The following is a 27,255-nucleotide window of genomic DNA, read 5'->3' on the forward strand; positions in this document are numbered from 1 at the left end:
TTTGCCTTTAGCCAGCGGGTGGTTAATTGCTGGAACAAACTTCCATCTGTCGTTGTGGAAGTTGATAGGTTAAATAAATTTAAGGAGGAACTGGACAGGCATTTGGAGGGAATGGTGTGATTTTTTTTTTTTTTTTTGGCTAATGCTGCATAAGCTCCTACACTTGCTTTCTTGCATCATGTGCCACTACTACTACTATTGCTTTTAAAACATTATTCACAGATGCCTTAAATGCGTATATACCATTAAAAAAATACTCCACAAGAAGGGTTCCAAGTTGGATGAATAGTGAAGTTGCCGCATTACTTGAGCAGAAAAAGGTGGCATGGAAAGGTTACAGAGCAATAAAAAGTACTGAAGCCTATAAAATCTACAAGGTGATGTGTAATAGAGCCACAGAAAAGGTTCGACAGGCAAAGGCAGTTTATGAGAAATCACTAGCAAACAGAGCAAAGAGGGGGTTATAAAGAATTCTTCACATATATAAATGCCAAGAAGAGCAGGACAAACCAGATCGGACCTTTACGTAAGGGAAAGGGGATAGTAATAAATACACCAGCTGCCGTTGCAGATGAACTCAACAGTTATTTTGTATCGATATTTACAAATGAAAAGCCTTTTGTGGCAATGGGAAATTGTGGGAGCGAAGTTAAAAAATATGTAATTAATGATATTGAAATTTCGCAAGATTATTTAATGAAAAAACTTTCGAGCCTACAGACCAGTAAAGCTCCTGGAGTTGATGGAATATACCCTATAATCTTAAGAGAGGTGGCAAGCGAGTGCATTGAACCATTGAGGCTAATTATGCGAGCATCACTAGACTATGGGGAGATTCCCTTGGATTGGAAAAGTGCCAATGTATCTCCCATACATAAGGGTGGCTCTAAAAGTGAAGTTGGAAATTATCGACCTGTCAGTCTGACTTCAGTAGTAGGAAAAATCATGGAGGCAATGACCAAGGGTGGAATTCAGGATCATTTGGATCGAATTGAAATTCTCAAGGATACTCAGCATGGTTTTGTAAAGGGAAAATCATGTTTAACAAATCTGGTTCGCTATTTCGAAAGGGTCACTCACGAGCTGGATTTAGGGAATAATTTCGACATTGTTTATTTAGATTTCAGCAAAGCTTTTGACTCAGTCCCACATGAGCGGTTGCTTTATAAGCTGGAACAGGTTGGAATCACCGGGAAAATCCTTAGATGGATAGAAAGATGGCTTCAGGGCAGGAGGCAGAGGGTTGTGATAAATGGCTATTCCTCAGATTGGGTTGATGTAAGCAGTAGGGTTCCCCAAGGATCAGTATTAGGACCACTGTTGTTTTTAATTTTCATAAACGACATTGATGAAGGGATAGAGGGCACGATGTCTAAATTTGCAGATGACGTTAAAATTGGTAGAGTAGTTAATGATCACTGTCAAGCTGAGCTTCTTCAGAGAGACCTAGATAGACTTCAGGAATGGTCAGAAAAATGGCAGCTGTGCTTTAATCCAACAAAGTGTAAGGTATTACACCTGGGAAACAGTAATCCCAAAAAAACTAATTCACTTGGTGGAGTTCAACTAAACCCAGTACTGGAGGAAATGGACTTGGGTGTTACGATACGGTCAGACATGAAATTCTCTGAGCATTGTAAACTGGTTGCAAGGAAGGCCCATGGTGCCCTATCGATGATCTATCGAACTTTTGCAAGTAGAGATAGGGACGTGATAATCCCATTATATAAGGCTTATGTTAGACCACACTTGGAATACTGTGTTCAAGTATGGAGACCGCACCTAAAGAAAGACATCGAGCTTCTTGAAAGGGTGCAAAGAAGGGTAACTCGCCTGGTGAGATCGGCAAAAGGGCGTCCTTATGAAGAAAGACTTCGAATATGTGGGTTGCAGAGTTTGGAAACTAGACACCTTAGAGGAGATTTGATTGAGGTGTTTAAGGCTGTGAGAGGCATCAGTAAAATGAATGAGGACAAAATTTTCAAGATTATAAATGATGCTAGAACTAGGGGACATAAATTCAAGTTACGGGGGGAAATGTTTAGATTGGACTGCAGGAAGTTTTATTTTAGCCAGCGAGTTATAAATTACTGGAATAAGTTGCCTACACAGGTGGTAGAGGCTGCCAGTTTGGGGAAATTCAAAGGTCATCTGGATAGTACTTTCGGGTAAGGGAATCGCATAGGATGATAGGTTTAATTTCCTTTTTATTTATTTTTTATTTTATTTATTAATTATTATTATTTAGTTATTTATTTATTTATTTTTTTGTTTTTAATCATTGTTTTGTTCGGATTTTTTTTTTTTTTTGGCTGGTGCAGCATAAGCCATAGGCTTTCTTGCACCAAGCGGCCGTTACTAATACTAATACTACATAGCAAAATCTGAATGAACAGAATATTAGCAAAGCGGCATCGTTCTAAGTTATATCTCATATTGTGAATACCTTCGCAACGAGTTGCCATGATATTACACGACGAGTGTAATATCATGGCAACTCGTTGCCATGATATATATAATATGAAAATTATTCCCTGCATCCAGGTCTTTTGTGACTGCATCATAGCATCCAATGAAATTTGTCAGGCAAGACTTTCCCTCAACAAAGTTATAGCTGTGTCTGAGCTATAACTGAAGTCTTGTCTAGATGATTAGCATTAGTAGAGGCATACGATGCAAGAAAGCAAGCTTATTCAGCATCAGCCCAAAAAAAAAAAAAAAAAACACCCTCTCCCATTTCACCCCTCCGTTCGTTCGAAATACCTGTCCAGTTGAGCTTTAAATTTGTTTAGGCTATCAACTTCAACAACAAGTGATGGAAGTCGGTTCCACCAACCAACCACCCGCTGGCCAAAGGCAAATTTCCGCACATCTATCCGACATCCGTCCTTCCTCAATTTGAATTTATGCCCTCTGAGGTGATTATTCTGAGAAAGATGAAGAATCCCATTGGCATTGAGCATGCTCAAACCATTCAAGGCCTTATACACCTCTATCAGATCACCTCGCCGGTGCCTAGTCTCCAGACTCTGTAATTTGCAAAACTTAAGCCTTTCTTCGTAAGAGCAACCCTTTGTTCCATTTACTAATCTTGTTGCCCTTCTCTGTACCCGTTCCAGCAGCTCTACATCCTTCTTGAAATGAGGCCTCCAGACCTGTATACAGTACTCAAGATGTGGCCTAACCATTGCCTTATACAAGGGAATAATCACCTCCTTATCCCTGCTAGAAAAATTCCTGTATATCATTGACAAGACACCATGAGCTACTCTTGCAGCTCGTCTGCACTGCTCAGAGAACTTCATATCTCCCTGCACAATTACCCCCAGGTCCTTTTCATACTCCACCACTGTCAGTGTGGTACCGCAGAGTTGATACGTTGCTCTGGGGTTACTGTTTCCCATATGCAGTACTTTACATTTGTCAATGTTAAACTTCATTTGCCACCTCTCAGCCCATCTGTTCAACCTTTCCAGATCCTGTTGCAGCAGCATAGCGTCAGTAGTGTCCTTGACGACCCTGCCAACCTTTGTATCATCTGCAAACTTGGACATTAAACTTGATATCCCATCATCAATATCATTCATAAACACCGAAAACAACAACGGACCCAACACTGAACCTTGAGGAACTCCACTAATAACATTAGTCCACGTTGAGCAGTGTCCATTGATTACCACTCTCTGTCTTCTGCCACTCAACCATCCCCTTATCCATAGCAGCAATTTGCCTCCAATGCCACACTGCTCCAATTTGTGCAGCAGTCTTCCATGTGCAACAGTATCAAAAGCCTTTCTAAGATCCAAATATATAATATCAAAGTTATTCCCTGCATCCAGTTCTTTTGTGACTACATCATAGTATCCAATCAAATTGGTCAGGCAAGACCTGCCCTTAACAAAACCATGCTGCGTCTGAGCTATAACTGAATTCTTGTCTAGATGATCCTGCAGTGCTTCTTTAACCAGTGCCTCCATTAATTTACCTGGAACAGAAGTTAAACTAACAGGTCTATAATTACTTGTGTCAGCCTTTGATCCTCCTTTGTGAATTGGGGTTACATTTGCACATCTCCAGTCTATGGGTACCTCCCCTGAGTCCAAAGAAGCTCTCATAATTATGGCTAGGGGTTTGCATACTTCCTTTGCTGCCTCCTTTAATATAACTGGATAGATCCCATCCACCCCAGGTGCCTTTTTTATGTTTATCCTCAACAATCTCTCCTCCACTTTCCTCTCAGTTATTACAAAATCATCCAGCTCACTGCCAATGTTTACTTTACCTACATCATTCTCCTTCCTGAATAACTCCTCATGCGTGAATGTAGATGCAAAATACTCGTTTAGATTGTTAGCCACCTGAGCAGGATCCTCAACTGTTGAACCATCAATATCCAGTGGACCAATCTGATTCATCCCTTTCCTTCTCGAGTTCAAGTATGTAAAGAACTCTTTTCTGTTTTTCTTTGCATCCTTTGCCAAGGATTTTTCGTAGTCTGCCTTTGCCTGCCTAATCTCCTTTGTGACTTGGTTACAGACCAACTTATATCTATCATAGGCTTCCATGTCACCCATTAATTTATATGTATCCCATGCATTTTTCTTCTCTGCCACATGTCTCATTAGTTCATCTGACAACCATTTAGGCCTAAACCTTGAACAATATTTCTTAGTTGGTATGTAAAGCCTGGTAGCCTCCAAGATTAGTTCCTTGAATGCTTCCCATTTTGAGTTTGCTGTTGGTAACATCATCAGTTGGTCCCACTGTATAGAATTTAAATACTGTCTCAGACCATCATAGTCGCCTTTACGAAAACAAAAACCCTTCCCTTTACCTCTGATGGTAGTTACCTCCTTGAGTAAATCCCACTTCAACACACTGTGATCACTGCCACCTGGTGGTTCATTTATCTGCAGGTTCTTAATGCATGAAGAGTCACTACTGATAATCAGATCAAGAGTATTGCTCCCTCTTGTTGCCTCACGAACATGCTGGTGTAGAAAACAATCATCCAATAAATCCACAAAAGCCTTGCTAGTGTGCGAGTGACCAACCCACAAATTCCAGTCAATATCTGGGAAATTAAAATCCCCCATTATAAGACTCTCTGATTTACTGGCCCACTCTATTTCCCTGTACAATATCTTATTATACTCATCAGAGTCATTAGGCCTATAGCACACTCCTACTCTCAATTTTGATTTCCCTATGCTTATGTCACACCAAACTGATTCGGCACTGCCCTGTCCATCGATGTCGACTGGCTTCACTTCCTTGGACTTTATGTGTTTCTTAATTAATAGCATAACCCCTCCTCCCCTCCTGTCCTGTCTATCCTTTCTATACACATTGTATTCCCCAAATTCCAGTTCCGCATTACTTATATCTGTGTGACACCACGTCTCTGATATCCCAACAATATCTGCCTTTGATGTTTTGAGCAATACCTCAAATTCATCAAATTTATTTACCAAACTCCTAGCATTGGTGTACACGCAGGTATACATGCACCTGTTTCTATTCTTAGCTACCCTAACACAACCCATGTGTTTACTTGTAACGCAATGACTACCAGCAGTCTCTGAAATATCCTGCATCTTGTTTTTCAGACTTCTGCTCATTTCAATAGAAGCAGTGCAAGAATCACTTCCACCTCTGCCAGTGGCTACTGTTAATCTATTAGTCCTTGTATCCCCCCCAACTAGCAGTTTTCCGACCCACCTAACACTGCCTCGACAGCATCAGCAAAAATTCTTGCACCCTTTCTATTTAAGTGTATCCCATCCCTGTAGAAGCAATCTCTCCTGTTAACAAGTACAGTCCAGGCTGAAAAAAATTCTACCCCTTGAGCCTTGCACAATCCCTCCAGGGCCGAATTGATCGACAAGGCTCTCATCATATACTCCCTCCTATCGTGTCTGGGCAGAATTGCAGACACTTTCAAGTTCAACCCTAATTCACGGCTTTTTTTCAGCAGTGACCTGTACTTGCTAAGTAATTCCGCCGGTCTCCTACTCTTAATATCATTCGTGCCAACGTGTACAACTATATCACCTTTTGTGCCCTTAAAAGATGATATCCGCTCTACAATGTCATCAACCTTTGCCCCTGGCAGACATACCCTGGTCCTATTCCACCTATCGATCCTGCAGTGCTTCTTTAACCAGTGCCTCCATTAATTTTCCTGGAACAGAAGTTAAACTCACAGGTCTATAATTACTTGTGTCAGCTTTTGATCCTCCTTCGTGAATTGGGGTCACATTTGCACATCTCCAGTCTATGGGTACTTCCTCTGAGTCCAAGGAAGCTCTCATAATTATGGCTAAGGGTTTGCTTACTTCCTTTGCTGCCTGTTTATCTTCAACAATTTCTCCTCCACTTTACTCTCAGTTATTACAAGTAATAACATCTCAGTTATAATCTCAGTTATTACAAGATTATCTAGCTTACTGCCAGAGTTGAATACACCTCTGGCATTCCCCTCGCTGAATAACTCCTCCTCATGTGTGAATGTCGATGCAAAATATTCATTTAGTTTGTTAGCTACCTGAGCAGGATCATCTACAGTTAAACCATCGATATCAAGTGGACCAATCTGATTCATCCCCTTCCTTCTAGAGTTTACATAAGTAAAGAACACTTTGCTGTTTTTCTTTGCATCCCTTGCCAAAGATTTCTCGTAACCTGCCTTGGCTTGCCTTTGTAACTTGTAACTTGGTTACAGATCAACTTATATCTATCATAGGCTTCTGTGTCACGTGTTAATTTATATGTATCCCATGCATTTTTCTTCTCTGCCATATGTCTCATTAGTTCATCTGACATCCATTTAGCCCTAAACCTTGAACAATATTTCTTAGTTGGTATGTAAAGCCTAGTAGCTTCCAAGATAAGTTCTTTGAATGCTTCCCATTTTGAATTTGCTGTTGGTAACATCATCAGTTGGTCACACTGTATAGAATTTAAATATTGTCTCAGATCATTTTGAGGTAGATATGGCTTCTTCAAGTTCAAACATCGTAAGTTTGATTGTAGTGTAAAGAAGATGTGGTTCTGTTCAGTTAGGATTTTTCAGCTAAAAGTTTGATCTTTTTGAAATGATGGACCATAGTTGCCAAGGCAAACTGTGAGAAAGATGTTAGCTGTTTTATTTTTATTAGTCAGTATTTCTTGCATATTTTTATTCCAAGAGTCTCTTTTAGTTTTCTTCCTAACATGGAGGGCCTTGGCTCAAAGTCTCTTGTAGCTTATAAGATTGACAGTGGTAGGATGTTTGAGAAACAGATTCCATGATCGTTTTGTTTTCTTTTTTTCTTTGCACTCTTTCACTCTTCATTCCACCAATAATTTATGGCTTTATGGATGGTTGACTGCGATTGTGGAATTGCAGCAGATGGAGTTGTCAGTATTTGTTTTGTAATGTGATCAGTAACTGTGTCAATAGGCAGGTTTCAATGGTCTGATCATCAAAGGACACATGAGAGGTGTACACTGCCCAATCTGCTTTGGAAAATTTCCATTTTATGTAGTTTTCTGAGATTATAGAATGCTATGTTTAAATTTTACATATTAATGTGAAGTGATCACTGTTGAGCGGATCGTCAAGGGCCATCCACTCAATACTAGTAAAAAGGGACTGAATGCAGATGAGAGATCTATTGCAGAGGTTGATCCTGTAGACGGATGTAAGTTGGCGAGCCAGTATTTAGTATAGTTAGGTTTTGTCTGTCAATGAGCATTTCAATAAGTTGTCATCATCCATCTGCACTGGGAGAATCCCACAATGGATGGTGTCCATTCAAATCATCCAATAAACAAAATGGGGTTGGCAACTGCAGAATAAGCTTTTAGAGTTCATGAATGGTCAGGAGCAGGAGTGCAGTAGCACACGCTCCTTGAGTAGACCGGGGTTCAAGCCCCTGACTGCTAAATATGGTCGATCTGCCAACCCACACTGGACCAGCGTGGCAGATTATGGTCCATTTCCCTCAACGTGAATTGTTGAGGAGGCTTCCATCCTGCAGTGGGTTGATAATGGCTGCAGTTTATAGGGGTAACCTGGAGATAGGTAGATAGAAATAAGTGTCAAAGTAATACCGATCGGTATATGCATAGCAACAGCTTCAATGAAGGTTTTTAAAGGAATGTGTCTGCAAAGTACTCGTGAATCTAGGAGTATGGCTACCCTTCCGTGACCATTATTTGTAACAGGTCTGTCGTGCCTAAAAAAGTATATAATTTTTAACTGAGAAAGGGATACACAGTGTTAAAATTGTCTCTTGTAAGCAGATGCCAACAGGAGGATAATGACCAATTAGTTGATTGGCATCCTCAATATTACTTCGAAGTCCTCTACAGTTCCACTGCATGATACAATGCATTATTTGGTTTTAGTACACGAGGATAATTCTGATTCTTTTTTTTTATATCCCAAGACTGTTTATGGCAATGAAGGTTCACCTTCTCTCTTTTTGGAAAGATTGGGCATCCAGTGTCCATATCATCTTCAAGCAGAAGATGATATGGAGATCTAGGCTCATCTGAGTCAGCACTGTTATCAATATACATGTTAATTAATGTGATATTGTTTGTCTTCTTAGTTGGAACTGAATCAGTTTTCAGTTTTGTAACATCTAATGGTCTATGTGATGTAGTTATTGGAACTGTGACTGGAGTATTGTTAGCTCTGTTTACTACCTTTTGCTTCTTAGGAGTCTGTTTCATTGATGATGAGAGTATAGATTGGGCCCAATCTGCAATGGATATGGTTGGGAGAACTCAAACTTTAGTCTTTGTTGCCACTGAATGATATTTTTGCAGTGCTGTTGCATATGTGTTCTTGAGTGCATTGAGCATAATTTGCTTCTTTGCCTCAGGGTAAGTGACTTTCTGTTCTATCTTATATGATTTGGAATAGTCTGAATAGGCCTTTGCAATTTGGACAGTGCTATGTTTTAGCATTGTAGTCTGTTTGCATATGTGCTTTTGATCCACAGTTTGGACAGACTATCTCTTCGACAAGCCATTTGTGAGTGACCAAATTTTGGCACTTGTGGCATCTTATAGGATTCGAAATAAAAGGTCATACCCAGCAGTTCAGATAGCCGGCTTTGACACTAGATGGTGAGATAGGTATACCAAATGTCAGGGTGATGTTGTGGGTGGAAATAAGATTTCCATCTTTCCTGATCATGATGCATTTGGCTTGTATAACTTTTTGATTTTTCATTTCCTTTATCTCAAAGCATTAGCTGTGAAGGATGGCTTCATAAAAGCCATCACTCTCACCTAATGATTTGGGATATAGCAATAAATGAAAAACAGTGAGGGTTGAAAGATCAAAGTCATATTGCATTGCAAGCATAAATGTATAATCCTAATAGCATTGTTGTAGGGGGTAGGGGCCAATCTCAACCACAAATTCACACGAAACACTTTCTAGCATATCAATTCCAAAATCAAAGTGCACCTTATACACCACTTTGCTCATAGCTTGAACTATTTTATGTAGAATAAGCCAGTTTTCTGCAGAAAAAAAAATTTCAAAGTTGTTACATTCACTTATGATTACCATATTTACATTTTAATTATAACAAACTGTGGAAAGATAAAATTCTAAATTGAAAGAGCTCTCGGTAAATTTTTGCTATATTACTATTGTCTGTATAAAATTGTAACTCCATAAGATAAGAAAAAAAAAAAAAAACAAATGCCTGTGAATTACTTAGCAAATGTTCAGCATAAAAAAAAGAAATAATAATAAAATAAATATTGACCATCTACCTCTGTCTTCTCCTTCTACATGTTCAGATGCTAAATGTGGATGCCTTGGTGGAGGGTATTTACCATCACCTACTGGTACTGTATTTCCCTCTTCCTCTATAACAGATCGTGGAGGATGCAGATAAGGGGCAGGTGGCCGAGTATGTGGAGTCTGAGTCTGAGGGTGATCATCATAACTAGGTCGACGATCAAGATATCCCTGGGGTGCAGTATCATATGGTGTATATCCTGGTGATGTTGCTGATATTTGTGATCCTGAATAGCCATAAGGGCCTAGATTACAAATGAATAAAATAAAATTAAGATCCAATTAAGATATTAAGTAAGATCATAATTATATGCCTCAATTATTACTACTTTAACAGAAAAGATAATTCCTCAGTAGTTCAGAAATTGCAGAAAATACATCTATCACTAACTAGAGAAAACTATAATCGTGACACTTTGGGGAAATTTATATTATCCCATCTTCAGTGAGCATCTGGGTACTCCATAAACATGAGGAGTCTGTCTCTCTCCCTCCCCACAGTGATTTGTGTAGTCAAAGTGATTTCTTGCAGAAACCAGACATGCTATGGGACATTATGCCATAATGTACCACTGCCTAGGGCAAAAATTCCCCAAAGGACACCAGATTATAAGAATTATTACGGGGATACCAGGTTTAATTTTTTACCAAATTTTTAAAAATTATTTTTTAATTTCAAGAATAATTAGCACTTCTCATATGCTATTCATTTCATGAAATTTATATTATCCCTATTTTCAGTGAGCATCTGGGTACTTTTCATGTTGTTCATTTCATGAAAAAAACATGAAATCAAATAGCATTAGCAAGGACACATGATGCAAGAAAGCAAGCTTATATAGCTTCAGCCAAAAAAACACATACGCCCTTCTCATTTCACCCATCCACTCTTTCCAAATGTTTGTCTAGTTCTGCCTTGAATCTGTTTAAGCCATCAACTTCTACGACAGATGGAAGTTTGTTCCAGAAATCAACTACCTGCTGGCTAAAGGCAAACTTCCGCACATCTATCCTACAACTGTCTTTCCTCAATTTAAATTTATGCCCTCTCATGCGATTATTCTGAGCAAGAGGAAGATTCCCATCAGCATTGAGCATGCTCAAACCATTCAAAGCTTTATACACCTCTATCAGATCACCTCACCAGTGCCTAGTCTCCAGACACTGTAATTTGCAAAACTTAAGCTCTTTATTCGTAAGAGCAACTCTTTGTTCAATTCACTAATCTTGTTGCCCTTCTCTGTACTCGTTCCAGCAGCTCTACATCCTTCTTGAAATGAGACTTTCAGACCTGTATACAGTACTCAAGGTGTGGCCTGACCATTGCCTTATACAAGGGAATAATCACCTCCTTATCCCTGCTAGAAAAATTCCTGTATATCATTGACAAGACACCATGAGCTACTCTTGTAGCCCATCTGCACTGCTCAGAGAACTTCATATCTGCCTGCACAATTACCCCCAGGTCCTTTTCATTCTCTACCACTGTCAATGTAGTACCACAGAGTTGATACGTTACTCTGGGGTTACTGTTTCCCCTATGTAGTATTTTACATTTGTCAATGTTAAACTTCATTTGCCACCTCTCAGCCCATCTGCTCAACCTGTCCAGATCCTGTTGCAGCAGCATAGCATCAGTAGTGTCCTTAACAACCTTTGTATCGTCTGCAAACTTGGACATTAAGCTTGATATACCATCTTCAATATCATTTATAAATACAGAAAACAACAATGGACCCAACACTGAACTCTGAGGAACTCCATTGGCAATATCATGTCCCGTTCCTGATTGCTCCACAAACATCAATCACGCAGCACATTTCAAAAGGCTGCGATTCAGAGGACAACTGCACCCCTCCCCAGTTCTTCCTTGAGCCACTGCACTCCCATTAGTTTGAGCCTTTTGCTTTGCTGCTCTGGTCTGAGTCATGATTTCTATTCAATTTCAAATAAAATTCCAATACAAAATATAACGCTAAACTTATATCCCAATTCAGTTATAACACTATACATATGTATTTCAGTATTCAATATTATCTCCAAGTTACGTTATATGACTTCTTATCTTCAGTTATATTTGGAAAATTAAATGCACTAGGCATAATCCTTATGGGTTTTGATAATTAACTATATAATATCGGTGTAAATACACCATAGTTAACCCATAGATTTGAGCTACGATTGTAGCGTAGAAGGCATCGTTTTAATTGTATCTCATAATGTGGTTGCCTTCACAACAAGATAGCTACTATTGAATTACTTCAAATAAATAACGCTTCTCTAGTAGAGAAGACTACTGTTATTTATTTTCAGCGGTATCACCACCCAGACGTTTCGAAGCTGTTTGGCTTCGTCATCAGTGGGCGGGCAGGTACCCAGGTAATACAACAAGCCATCTCAGTTGCAAAGTTATATCCACATTATGAGAGATGCCAAAAGGGTGTGGTGGTAATGTATTTGGAAAATTAAATGCACTAGGCATAATCCTTATGGGTTTTGATAATTAACTATATAATATCGGTGTAAATACACCATAGTTAACCCATAGATTTCAGCTACGATTGTAGCTCAAATTCATGGGTGCAAGGAAAGCCTCAAAAGGTGCAAGGAAAGCCTCAGCCTTCCTTGCACCTTATGGCTAATAATAATAATAACATAGAAACAACCAGGTAGCCAGGATAATACATCAGAAGCTAGCAAGGCAACACCAGTTGATCAAAGAAAGTGTACCATACTACAAGTTGGGGTCTCTAGTACTGCCTGGGGTTCGTACTACAAGTACGAACCCCAGGCAGTACTAGAGACCCCAACCCACAAGCTGTACTGGGACCGTGCCATAATAACGGATAAGACAATCCCGCACGACATACCGAACATAACCCTTCTGGACAAGAAGGAAAATGCTATCTATCTGACTGACATAGTGGCAACCTGCAGAAAACCCATAGGGAAAAAATCAGGAAGTACACGAACCTAAGACAGGAGATCAAAGAGATGTGGCATATATACAACAAGTAACGACCATCTCAATCATTGTGTCAACCACAGGTATGGTGCCAAAGACCCTACATAACAGCCTAGCAGCAATAGGTCTCCTAGCGAACACGTACAAGGAACTCCAGAAAATCGCAATCCTGAACACGTGTAGGATAGAGAGTTCCTTGACCAACAGTACCACCAGACATTACAACAACCACCCTGTGTACTTGGTAGCAATACCTGTCATGAGGTGGAACCCCCAATCAGGGAGAAATATATAAGAGCAATAATAATAATAATAATATAACCTCCTTTTTCTGTCTTTTTGCAGAAGTAAAATTCTCTTGGTCTACAGTCAAATTTTCAGTTAGGGACCAGGTTGGGGCCGCAGAAGAAATTAGTTTATCAGGATTCATGGAGTTTAATTTGTTCAGTGCCCGGGCTCCCCATCCACCATTGAGCCCAATGGGACGCCAACTACCCAGAAAGCAATCAATGCGTTCGGGAGTGGGAGGCCAGGGCTACCCTGACACCATATCCACACCGCCACCAACCTGAATCCTGTCACTCAGACCATGAGGGTAGGGGCATAGCTTTAGCACGATTGACCCTCATAGGTGAACCTACTGGCTGAATGATCCTAGCTAGGCCTTCCAGGACTACCCGTCTTGTCGAAGCAGGGGCCAAAGTGGTATATTGAAACTGGGACCCTCAACCACCAGGATTCCCCTTTCCGAATTTTCATGGGTCACAGCACAAGGCAAACACACCAGATTCCATTGATGTTAGCATGTACATTAAGCTGTGGCATTGGATCACAGTGATGCTAACCTGGAGGACCAACATCATCGCTGGGAGGTCCCCTCACCATGTACAGGTGCCCACGTCAAGGGGCTTTCGTAGAGGTGACTACAGTGGTCTCAAAAATTGTGTAAGTGGGATCAACTTATTGTGTTACCAACAGCAAATTCTAAATGGGAAGTTTTGCTTTGAATTTATATGATTTTGAGGCTATAGGTGCAACAGCAGCCTAGGCTATAGTGTGCCAACCACGATAAATAAGTAGACATATTAAAAGTACAGAAACAAAAGTTAAAAGATTAGTGACCTGAGAATACTGGTCACTATATCATAAAAATATTTGTACAAAAATTATGAATAAAACCAGCCAACAAAGTATACACGATATATATAAAAGGTAATAACGGTATACACTGTGCTGCCACTTTATTAGGTACACCTACCTAGTAGCGTGCTGGCCTCCTTTAGCCTTCAAAACAGCCTGAATTCGTTTTGGCATGGATTGAACAAGAAGCTGAAAAAGTTGTGCAGGAATGGAGCACCATGCAGACATGAGTGCATCACGCAGTTCCTTGAGATTCAATGGAGGTGTAGGCTTGCAGCGAACAGCCCTTTCCAGCTCATCCCAAAGATGTTCAATAGGATTGAGATCGAGGGACTGAGCGGGCCACTGCAGCAAAGAAAAGTCATTGTCATGTTCCTGGAACCATTCCAGTGATTCGGGCTTTATGCACAGGTGCATTATCCTGCTGGAAGTAACCATCTGACTGAGGATAAACTGTCAACATGATACGATGAATCTATGGGTATCAATGGACCCAACGTGTGCCAAGAAAACATTCCCCACAGCATAACACTGCCCCACCACCTTGCACAGTAGTCATCAGACATGACGGGGCCATGGATTCATGTTGTTTTCGCCAAATTCTGAGCCTTCCATCAACATTATACACCAGGAACTTTGACTCGTCAGACCAAGCAACTGTTTTCCAATCCCCGCTAGCCCAGCTGGTGTTGCTGTCCCCACAGTAGGCATGCTCTCTTGTTCTTCATTGATAACAAAGGTATGCGATGTGGCCGTCGGCTGTTGTAGCCCATTCGTGACAAAGTGCGACCAGTGGTCCGTTGTGATATTTTGCTCTGCGCACCGAGTTTGTATTCTGACGTGATGTGCAACATTGTGGCCCATCAATCATCAATTTGCTTGCACAATTCTAGCCATCCTCCTCTGACCCTTCTCACTAATAAGCGATTTTCTTTCACAGGAGTGCTGTTGAGAGGATGTTTTCTGTTCGTTGCACCATTCTCGATACACCCTTGAAACTGTGGAGCGCAAAAAGTTAAAAACTGAAGTTTCAGAGATGCTTTGTCCAGCACCTACTACCATGTCACATTCGAAATCCGTTAGATCACTCCTTTTTCCCATTCTTGCTACAGTTTGTACGCTTAACTGATACTAGAAAGGTTGTTCTGCTGCATTTATATCCACAACTGTGGCTATGTGACTTGCAACTTGTTGGACAAACCATTTGTGTGCACCAGCAGGGGTGTACCTAATAAAGTGGCAGCACAGTGTATGTTAACACAAGAGTATACGTTAAAAAGATGTAAAGAAGTTTATCAGTTTTAAATTATTAAAAACAGCTGACATGTGGTCATATGGCTCAGTCAGATGATTAAAAGCTGTAAAAGATATACATCATTCATGTCTAAAACGTGGACATTCTATGTGGAGGCAAGCCAGAACAACTTCCTCTTTATGACTTCTGCACAGACTAGACTGCCATCTTTGGATTACAGGCTTGATTTGACAGAGATTGTGTCAAATCAAGACAGAGATTGTGGGTGTGTAATACATTTCTTGTTAACTTGCCCATAGTCTGTATAAAGGACTAGTGGGCTGTGATTGCTGTGGGATTGTGCTGATCTGTCTACAGAGTCTTCTAAATCATTTCCCTTGATCCCAGTGTGGCGTGGGATCCAGCAGAAGTGGATATCAAATGTAGATTCACAAAGGGTAAACAACTTCTGCTGGACAGGATTGGATTGGAATTATATCTGATTATGGATAAGGCCTGTAATGCACTTAAAGAATCAGTGTAAACTATGCACCTTTGTTAATTGTCAGTTTTAATATGGTCCAAGGCTAGCTAGCTCAATAGTGTACAACTCTGCAGTGTATATACGGCACTCCTGTGGAATTTTTTGAGAAAACGTGCTATCTGGGAATACAGCAGCGGATCCCATAGATGACTCGGATTTCGAGCCATCAGTAAAGATGGGCAGGAAATCAGAGTATGTAGATCGATGAGCAGCATAGAGTTGTATGTAGACAGATGGTGAGGTGCATGACTTTCCTCAGATGTTAAGAGAGATTGCATGGTGGAAAGTGTTGCCTTGGTGACTGGGCAACCTTGCCTACCGTGATTTGAAGCTCTCTGAGCAGCTCTTGGATGCGAATACCAAAGGGGCGGTTGGAAGTCCGATGGGCGTTATAGAGATTTTCCCATCGTGGCTCGAAAATGGATGGCCACGCCACATAGGATTGTCTGGCAGGGATTTCAGTTTAAAAGCATATATTGTGACAACTGCTTTTGTCAGAGCGACAGTTGCTTTGGCATATAAACTGTGGACAGGGGATGTTCGAAATGCTCCAGTAGCAATGTGGATAGCTTGGTGGTGAACTGGGTCTAACCATCGAAGTACGTAGATGCATACACTTGGGATCCATAATCTAATTCAGATCGGACAAGTGCACGGTAGAGACGAAATAATTTATTGCAGTGATCTGCTCCCCAGTTATTGGATGAGATTGCACACAACAGGTTCAGTGACCTTGTGCATTTTGTGTGCAGTTGACAGATGTGGGGTAAAAAAATCAACTTACTTTCGAAAATCAGCCCCAAGAATTTTGTCTCTGATGCTACTGGAATGATGTTTTGCCGAGCCTGAATTCTGGTTCAGGATGAAGGTTCTGTTTGCAACAAAAGTGTATGCAGTTGAGAGTCGAGAACCCAAAACTGTTACTGATTGCCCAAGATTTAACACGGTCAACAGCATGCTGCAATTGTCTTTCGATAACTCTCATGTTACATGACTGTAAAAAGAGGCGCCTCCGTAGCCAGGTGGGAAAGAGCAGCAGTGCGTAGCACACGCTTCTTGATTAGACCGGGGTTCGAGCCCATCACCACCAAATACAGAGGATGCGGAAAGTTCAGGGAATGACCACCGCATATCCCGGAGCAATATGGCCTTAGTCGCTAATGCTCTTAAAAACCAAATAACAAACAACAAACGACTGTAAAAAGATGGTAAAGTCATCAAAAAAGAGGGCACTTTTTTCAGTTGGAGGAAGTTGCTCAGTAATAGAATTAACTTTGATAGGAAAAAGCATAACACTTAGAACTAACCCTTGGGTAACTCCCTCCTCTTGGCTAAAAGTGTAAAAAAAAAAAAAAAAAAAAAAAAATGGACCTCACACGAACTTGGAATGATCGATTCAGTAAAAAATTTTTAATGAAAAGGGCTACGTGGACCCCTAAGACCAAGATTGTAGATATCTTTCAGGATTCCAAACCTCCAAGCCGCATCATATGCTTTTTCCATATCAAAGAACATCGACATCAGATGCTCGTGTTTAATGAAAGCATCTCGAATAGATGTTTCCAGTCTTATTAAGTGATCAAGTGTTGATCTATTCCTTCGGAAGCCACATTCTACCTTGGAAAGATGGCCTTTTGTTTCTGGACACCACAAAAGGCAGGCATTGACCATCCTTTCCGGGATCGTGCATGAGCAGCTTGTCAGAGCAATGAGGTGGTAATTTTTCGGAATTTTCGCATCCTTTCCTGGCTTGGGAAAGTCAACAACTATTCCCTTATGCCAGCAGTCCAGAAACTGATCTTCGAAATATATTCTGTTGTACAGAGACAGCAGACAATCAATAGATTCAGATGAAAGATGTTTAATCATTTCATAATGGATGTCATCTGGCCCAATGGCACTCGCATAGGATAGAGGTGGTGCTGCTTTCATTTTCCATTCTGTGAAGGGCTGATTATATGCCTCACAGTTATTGGATGACAATTTCAAAAACTGCTCTTCCACTTTTTGTTTGAGGGCCAGAAGCTCAGGAGGATAGGATGATTCGGCAGCTTCTTTTACAAATTACTCCCCTAGAGTGTTCGTAGTTGCAGTTGGATCTGCTGTGGTACATCCATTATATTCTAGGATCAATAGTTTGTGCATCATATCTGCCCTTCATTTTCTGGACTTTATCCCAGACAAGCTTAGGTGACACTGTGTGGAAAATGGGAGATGTGAAGTGAATCCAAGATTCTTTCTGACTCTGATGTCTAATGTAACATTAGCATTAGCAGAGGCATATGACACAAGAAAGCAAGCTTATGCAGCATCAGCCAAAAAAAAACCCTTCCACTTCATCCCTCCATTCGTTCGAAATACCTGTCCAGCGAGCCTTAAATTTATTTAGGCTATCAACTTCCACAACAAGGGATGGAAGTCTGTTCCACCAACCAACTACCTGCTGGCTAAAGGCAAATTTCCGCACATCTATCCTACATCTGTCTTTCCTCAATTTGAATTTATGCCCTCTCAGGTGATTATTCTGAGCAAGAGGCAGTATCCCATCAGCATTGAGCATGCTCAAACCATTCAAGGCTTTGTACACCTCTATCAGATCACCTCGCCGGTGCCTAGTCTCCAGACACTGTAATTTGCAAAACTTAAGCCTTTCTTCGTAAGAGCAACCCTTCGTTCTGTTCACTAACCTTGTTGCCCTTCTCTGTACTCGTTCCAGCAGCTCTACATCCTTCTTGAAATGAGGCCTCCAGACCTGTATACAGTACTCAAGGTGAGACCTGACCATTGCCTTATACAAGGGAATAATCAACTCCCTATCCCTGCTAGAAAAATTCCTGTATATCATTGATAAGACACCATGAGCTACTCTTGCAGCCCTTCTGCACTGCTCAGAGAACTTCATATCGGCCTGCACAATTACCTCCAGGTCCTTTTCATTCTCTACCACTGTCAGCGTAGTACCACAGAGTTGATACGTTGCTCTGGGGTTGCTGTTTCCCATATGTAGATGTTTGGCATGTGCACGTTTGAAGGCTAATAAGCTATCTGTGGTGGGGTAATGACGACAAAATATCCCCAATGCCTTGTTTTGAGCCTTTCTTGCTGATGTGCATTTAGTATTCCACCATGGTTTTGGAAATGGTGGAAACTGAGTTGACACCTTTGAAATTGTAATTGCCGTTGCTCAGACAGTGTCTGTAATATGCTTTACCAAGTGGTAATATGCTTTACCAAGTTAATGAAGTGGTAAAGCATATTACAGACAGTGTCCGTAATATGCTTTACCACTTCATTAACTGGTCTAAATGGGAAGCATTCTAGAAATTAATCTTCACAGCTACTAGGCTGTCCATACCAACTAAGAAATACTGTTCTAGATTTTGGCCTAAATGGATGGCAGATGAACTAATGAGACTTGAAGCAAAGAAGAAAATGCATGGGACACATATAAATTACAGGGAGACACAGATGGGGAGAAATAGGCAAGGGTAAAGAAAGCCAACACGAGAACGACGAGAAAGGTCGGATAACTTATGGGGAAAATAACTGATTCAGTTGGAGCCATAAGTATTTCTTTTTAAAAAAGTTGCAATTAGTAATTCAGATATTTTCTATGCAGAATGGAAAATTAAATTAAATAAATTGCCCAAAATTTTTGCAATCAATTACAATTTCTATATGCATTTTAAGATAAAAATAATTTTGTTTCTCCCTGTCTGTGTCTCCCTATAATATTTCTCGGATAAGGTAAAGAAAGCCAACACGAGAATGACGAGAAACGTCAGATAACTTACAGAGAAAATTAGTTTCCCGCAACCAGACTCTAGAGCTGCTTGCTTTTTTTTTTTTTTTTTTTTTTTTTTGATTTGGTAGTTATTGGCGCATCGGCTTCTGTGGCCATATTGCACCTCCCAAGGTTTTTGCAGTACTTTGATCCAAGCCCGAGGCGGGAATTGAACCCGCGACCTTTGGGTTGCCGGGCAGGTACTTTACCCACTCGGCTAGCCCGGTAGGCGCTGCTTGCTTGGTAAACAGACGGTAGGTGTTATCAGTCTGGAGCTGAAATCGAGAAGGATGTATTGATTGACAGGTAGGCGTGGCAAACGATTAAATGATTGGTGGTAGGCACGGCAGACGACAAGCTACTGTGTAGCCATTGGTTGGCATTATAATGTGTATTTATGAGCAAAGAACGGTGCATAATAGTTTTGTGATGAACGGTAAACAGGTAATAGCAACGATGAATCTTTTGAAGGAAAATAAAACGTTGGTTGATTTTTTGATGAAAACTTAATTAATAAAGTTTCATTCTGTTCATTTTTTTGTTCTTCATTATTGAAACCAGATTTTTGGAGTTCATGAGTGTTTTAACTATATTGTTGATTTAGGTTTGGTTAAGAAAAAAGGAAGAGGTTTCTTTATTTTTCGTAAGCAAACCTTAAATGGTAGGTTAGGAAATAATAGGAAAAGAAAGAAAGATTCTTTACACATATATATATATATATATATATATATATATATAAACAATAGGAGGTTATGCTTTTTATTATGGAAAGAGAACAGCCAGTAGTGCAATCAACCAACAGGTTAGCTAAAAGTCAAAAATATTATATTATACGTACTTAGTGCTGTATTTCAGATGATTTCAACGTTGTTAAATCATCTGAAATACAGCACTAAGTGAAATACAGTACTAGTGGAGCATTAGGAGGTACATATAGGAGTGGCAGCTGTTTGTTCCTTTTGTGTGGGTTTTATTGAACTTAGCAGATAGCATGTGATGGGAGTGAATGACTCGTTTGGTGGTATGGTCATTTTGGGTCTGAATTCTAATGGAACATCTCCCTGCTACCTTCTGACCGTAGTCAGTTTATTTGTATTTATAGTTTTCACCGTTTTTCTTGCCTCCTGATAAGATATAATAGCAGTGATGAATCTTTTAAAGAAAATTGAAGCTTTTTTTAATGAAAACAAAATTAATAAAAGTTTCATTCTGTTCATTATTACGTTCTTCATTATTGAAATCAGATTTTTGGAATTCATGAGTGTTTTAACTATATTGATGATTTAGTTTGGTTACGGGAAAAGGTTTCTTTATTTTTCATTATATTTTGTAACCTGACCTTAAACGGTAGGTTAAGAAATAATAGGAAAAGAAGGAAAGATTCTTTATATATATATATATATATATTAGCATTAGTATTAGTAGAGGCATATGATGCAAGAAAGCAAGCTTCTGCAGCATCAGCCAAAAAAAAACCGCTCCCATTTCAACTCTCCATTCATTCCAAATACCAGTCCTGCTCAGGCTTAAATTTATTTAGGTTATCAACTTCCACAACAAAGGATGGAAGTCGGTTCCACCAACCAACTACCCGCTGGCTAAAGGCAAACTTCTGCGCATCTATTCTACATCTGTCTTTCCTTAATTTCAATTTATGCCCTCTCAGGATCCCATCAGCATTAAGCATGCTCAAACCATTCAAGGTTTTATACACATCAATCAGATCACGTCACAGGTGCTACTCTCCAGACACTGTAATTTGCAAAATTTAAGCCTTTCTTCGTAAGAACAACCTTTTGTTCCATTCACTCTGACCTGTATATAGTGAGTACTATATACAGGTCCTCCAGACCTGTATATAGTACTCACGTGTGGCCTGACCATTGCCTTATACAAGGGCATAATCACCTCCTTATCCCTGCTAAACAAATTCCTGTATATCACTGACAAGACATTGTGAGCTACTCTTGCAGCCCATCTGCACTGCTCAAAAAATTTCATATCTGCCTGCGCAATTACCCCCAGGTCCTTTTTTCATTCTCCACCACTATCAGTGTAGTACCACAGATTTGATACGTCACTGTGGAGTTACTGATTCCCATATGTAGTACTTTACATTTGTCAATATTAAAATTCATTTGCCACCTCTCAGCCCATCTGCTCACTTTTCTAGATCCTGTTGCAGCAGCATACAGTCATTAGTGTCCTTAACAACCCTGCCAACCTTCGTATCGTCTGCAAGCTTGATCATCATCAATATCATTTATAAATACAGAAAATAACAATGGACCCAACACTGAACCCTGAGGGACTCCACTAATAACATTAGTTCACGATGAGCAGTGTCCACTGATTACTACAATCTGTCTTCTCCCACTCAACCACCCCTTTATCCATAGCAGTAATTTGCCTCCAATGCCACACACCCCAATTTGTTCAGCAGTCTTCCATGTGCAACAGTTTCAGAAGCCTTTCTAAGATCCAAATATATGATATCAAAGTTATTCCCTGAAGCCAGTTCCTTTGTGACGACATCATAGTATCCAATCAAATTGGTCAGGCAAGACTTTTCCTTAACAAAACCATGCTGTGTCCAAGCTATAACTGAAGTCTTCTAGATGATCCTGCAGTGCTTCTATAACCAGTGCCTCCATTAATTTTCCTGGAACAGAAGTTAAACTAACAGGTCTATAATTACGTGTGTTGCCCTTTGATCCTCCTTTGTGAATTGGGTGCCCATCTCCAGTCCATGTGTACCTCCCCCTGAGTCCAAAGACGCTCTCATAATTATGGCAAAGAGTTTGCTTACTTCCTTTGCTGCCTCCTTTAATATAACTGGATAGATCCCATCCACCCCAGGTGCATTTTTTATGTTTATCCTCAACACTTTCTCGTCCACTTTCCTCTCAGTTATTACAAAATCATCTAGCTTACTGCCAGAGTTGAACTCACCTCAGGCATTCACCTCCATGAATAACTCCTGATGGGTGAATGTAGACCCATGAACTAAATGAGTATTTACCAAAATACTAATACTCATTTAGTTTGTTAGCCAACTGAGCAGGATCATCAACAGTTGAACCATCAATATCCAGTGGACCAATCTGATTCATTCCTTTCCTTCTAGAGTTTACCTAGGTAAAGAACTCTTTGTTGTTTTTCGTTGCATCCTTTGCAAAGGATTTCTCATAATCTGCCTAATCTCCTTTGTAATCATCCAATAAATCCACAAAAGCCTTTCTACTGTGTGAGTAACCAACTGAAAAATTCTAGTTAATATCTGGGAAATTAAAATCTCCCATTATAAGACTCTCTGATTTACTGGCCCACTCTATTTACCCCTACAGTTTCTTATTATAATCATCAGAGTCATTAGGCCTATAACACACTCCTACTCTCAATTTTGATCTCCTGATGCTTATGTCACACCAAACTGATTCGACACTGCACTGTCCAGAGATGTCGACTGGCTTCACTTCCCTGGATTTTTTGTGTTTCTTAACTAATAGCATAACCCCTCCTCCCTTCCTATCCTCTCTATCTTTACTGTACACATTGTACTCCCCAAATTCCAGTTCTGCATTCCTTATATCTGTGTGACACCAAGTCTCTGATATCCAAACAATATCTGCCTTTGATGTTTTGAACAATACCTCAAATTCATCAAATTTATTTACCAAACTCCCAGCATTGGTGTACATGCAAGTATACATGCACCTGTTCCTATTCTTAGCTACCCTAACACAACCTATGTGTTTACTTGTACCACAATGACTCCAGCAATCTCTGAAATACACTGCATTTTGTTTTCCAGGCTACTGCTCATTCCAATAGAAGCAGTGCAAGAATCACTTTAACCTCTGCCAGTGGCTACTGTTAATCTATTAATCCGTGTACCCCCCCAAACTAGCAGTTTTCCGACCCACCTAACACTGCCTCGACAGCATCAGCAAATATTCTTGCACCCTTTCTATTTAAGTGTATTCCATCCCTGTAGAAGCAGTGTCTCCTATTAACAAGTACAGACCAGGCTGAAAAAACTTCTACCCCTTGAGCCTTGCACAATCTTTCGAGGGCCTAATCGATCAACAAGGCTCTCATCATATACTCCCTCCTATTGTGTCTGGGCAGAATTGCAGACACTTTCAAATTCAACCCTAATTCACGGCTTTTTTTCAACAGTGACCTGCACTTGTTAAGTAATTCTGCCAGTCTCCTGCTCTTAATATCGTTAGTGCCAACGTGTACAACAATATCACCTTTTGTGCCCTTAAAAGATGATACCCACTCTACAACATCATTAACCTTAGCCCCTAGCAGACATACCCTGGTCCTGTTCCACCTATCCTTTTTATATAGCATGTTCCCCATTTCCCTGACAATAGAGTCACCAACAACTACTAGTTCCTGTGGAACCAGTGCATTCTGCCTTATATATATATATATATATATATATATATATATAAAGAATCTTTCTTTCTTTTCCTATATATATATATATATATATATATATATATATATATATATATAAATATAAAGAATCTTTCTTTCTTTTCTTATATATATATATAAAGAATCTTTCTTTCTTTTCCTATTATTTCCTAATCTACCATTTAAGGTCAGGTTACGAAATATAACGAAAAATAAAGAAACCGTTTACTTTTTGCTTAACCAAACCTAAATCAACAATATAGTTGAAACACTCATGAACTCCAAAAATCTGATGATTTCAATAATGAAGAACATAAAAATGAACAGAATGAAACTTTTATTAATTTTGTTTTCATCAAAAAATCAACCAACGTTTTATTTTCCTTTAAAAGATTCATCACTGCTATTACCTGTTTACCATTCATCACAAAACTATTATAAACTTCTTTGCTCATAAATACACATTATAATGCCAACCAATGACTACACAATAGCTTGTCTGTCGTGCCTTCCACCAATCATTTCATCGTTTGCCACACCTACCTGTCAATCAATACATCCTTCTCGATTTCGGCTCCAGACCGATAACGATAAGCAGCGCTAGAGTCTGGTGTCGGGAAACTAATTTTCCGTGTAAGTTATCTGACGTTTCTCGTCGTTCTTGTGTTGGCTTTCTTTACCTTAGCCGAGAAATATTATAGGGAGACACAGATGGGTGAAATAAAATTATTTTTATCTTAAAATGCATATAGAAATTGTAATTTATTGCAAAAATTTTGGGAAATTTATTTTATTTAATTTTTCATTCTGCATAGAAAAAATCTGAAAAATCATAATTTTACTAATTGCAACTTTTTAAAAAAGAAATACTTATGGCTCCAACTGAGTCAGTTATTAACAATTGGATATTTTTCATTTTGGACATCTTTATTTTTGCCAATAAGCAAAATTTTACATCACTTCTTTCTCATTTATTAAATGTTTTATTCTATCATTTTTTATATATAAAACAAATGCTTTATACAGTTAGAAATTAAAAAATTTTAATCCATTTTAAAATACACTCTGAAAAAACTTATAATCCATGTACTAATTAAAATTACCATATCGATCAACTGGAGGTGGTGGGGGTGGGGGTGCTACAGATGTAGGAGGATACCTTTCCTGGTATTCTGTCCTTGATGGCATTATTGATGGATCTAAATCTTCATAGGCAGTAGGTCTATGGTTATAATCTGCTTCTCCAACATGAGGAACCTGAGGCATTGCTCTATGAGGCTGAGGTGATTCGGATGCAACAGAAGGTGGTGATGGGGGTCTCACAGGATATTCCCGATACTCATATTCTGGATAGCCTTGGCTGGGATGGGACTGATATATTTCATAATTTTGTCCTGAACTGGGAGATACCGTTCTATATGAACCATAATCCGATGGATAACCAATTGGAGGTGCCTGACCTGCTGGACTTGGAGGCCTACCTAGATTTAAAATGAAAATAATAAGTTAGAATGATGATTTCCACAAAGATATGTCATATGGCAATAATCATAAATTAACTATAAGAATTTTTTTGATGGTATATAAGCCACAGAAGAAAACTATTTTGTAGAGATGAAATACATTTAAACAAAATTTGTGCAAAGGTCTTTGCCAATATCATTAAGGCCTTAAGTGTCCAGAGGAAACTGCAAGTTGTGGGGGAGGAAGGGTAATAAAGACATTTATCTGAAGATCATGCTGAAAGTTGTGCTTGCACATACATCAAAAGTTCATGTACAAGACTTAAAAAGCTAGAGCCTTCTGATATTTGAAATACATGCTGACAACAGCAATGTTTAAGATGAAGGGGGCAGCTAATGCTATGGCAACAAACTTTCATTCCTTAAGAGAATATTAGAGCAGTAAACATCACAAGAATGCAGTCTGAACAGTGTACACACATTAGGAGTATTGTGGATAAAATGAGTGAGTATGGACTCCTGGTTAGAACAACAAATACTGATATAAAACAGCTAAAATAAATTTGGTACCACCCAGAAACAGAGGATGCTGAGGTTTCATACATCATTTATAATGTTAGTTGTTACTGATATAATGTTTTACGACACAATGGCTACTTGAGGACAAATTGTGTCTGTCATAGTTTATTTAATATAATATAATATATATATTTAATATATTATAGATCTTTAATTATATTGATGGATATAGGCCAGAACTCTTCAAGTATATTAAGAGTTCTATGTTGGCTTGATTTCCGTGGATAGTGGATAAACTCTGAGCTTCAATCTCTGCATAATGACTGGAAGGTGCTAGAGTGGATAAGTAAAGTGGACAGTTTATCAGAAAGTGACGGATCGTTTGCTGAGTGTGACAGGATGTGCACTGGGGTAGATTTTCTCCAATAATGAAAATAGGCATGTAAGATGAGTGTGTCCAATTCTCAGTCTTGACTATAGCACTTTTCATCCATTACATCGGAACCCAAAGAGCCACAACTTTGGATCTTGTTTTATTTGGTAAAGTTTATTGGTGGAATTACTTTGCCAGATCTGTAACCAGTTATGATAACATTCCTTGCGAATTATAGGCTTGTAATCCATATAAGGAACCTGATGTTGTTGTGAGAGTGTGGGAATAGGTTGTTTAGCAGCAAGATCAGCAATCTCATTTCCTGGTGTTCCAGAATGTTCTGGGATCCGACAAAAGTGTTACAGATTGATTGGATTCGCTGCATTGACAGTGAATGGCTTTCAGTGTAGGATGAGAAATCCTCCTTTATGGCAAAGATTGCACTGAGAGAGTCAGTGTAGATTAGAGCATGTAAAATGGAAAATTCAACAATCTGGTCAAATGCTAACTTTATAGCATACACTTTTGCAGTAAAGATACTGCATTCAGCCAGTAATGAAGCAGTAAGTGGCAACTGCCGCAGCACAGACTGATTGAAAAAATTGTCAGTTTTCAATCAGTCTGTGTATATTAAACAAGCATTGGAGTTCAGGGTAGTGTGAGCTGCACGCAACTGTCTGATATTGGAGGAAGATAAAATGTTCTTCCCCCATTGGTGAAAGTAATCATCATGAGAAGGAAGTTGGAGCATACCTCCAGAGTGGAAGAGAGAGAGTCTTATCCTCAGAAATTTTACTTAAGTCAATATTCCAAGTTTGAAGAATTTCTCTTAGTCAGAGTGCTGCAGGTGATTTTCATTTGGCTTACTATCATAAAAAAAATCCCGACAGGTATTATACAAATACTTAAAACAAGGATGTGATGAGAGACTCTGGATCTTAGCTGCATAGCAAGACAGCAATCATTCGCTTTAAACGTACAAGCTCTGGAC

General features: G+C 39.4%; 1 protein-coding gene across 5 annotated transcripts in view; it reads right to left on the bottom strand.

Moving 5' to 3' along the window:
- Positions 1-27,255, bottom strand: part of LOC150078563 (catenin delta-2-like) — a 666,545-nt gene that overhangs the window by 358,766 nt on the left and 280,524 nt on the right. For all 5 annotated transcript variants that reach the window (XR_016547633.1, XM_090385058.1, XM_090385056.1 and 2 more), the window contains exons 7-8: positions 25,013-25,390; positions 9,784-10,056 (exon numbers count right to left, since the gene is read on the bottom strand). Coding sequence is in view for 4 of the 5 variants with exons in the window: in XM_090385058.1 (XP_090241184.1) it covers positions 9,784-10,056; positions 25,013-25,390 (651 nt within the window). In the remaining variant the exon portion in view is untranslated. The remainder of the gene's footprint in view (positions 1-9,783; positions 10,057-25,012; positions 25,391-27,255) is intronic.

Source organism: Mastigoproctus giganteus, chromosome 11 (assembly GCF_048544385.1).
Source record: "Mastigoproctus giganteus isolate SK-2022 chromosome 11, ASM4854438v1, whole genome shotgun sequence".
Taxonomy (NCBI): domain Eukaryota; kingdom Metazoa; phylum Arthropoda; class Arachnida; order Uropygi; family Thelyphonidae; genus Mastigoproctus; species Mastigoproctus giganteus.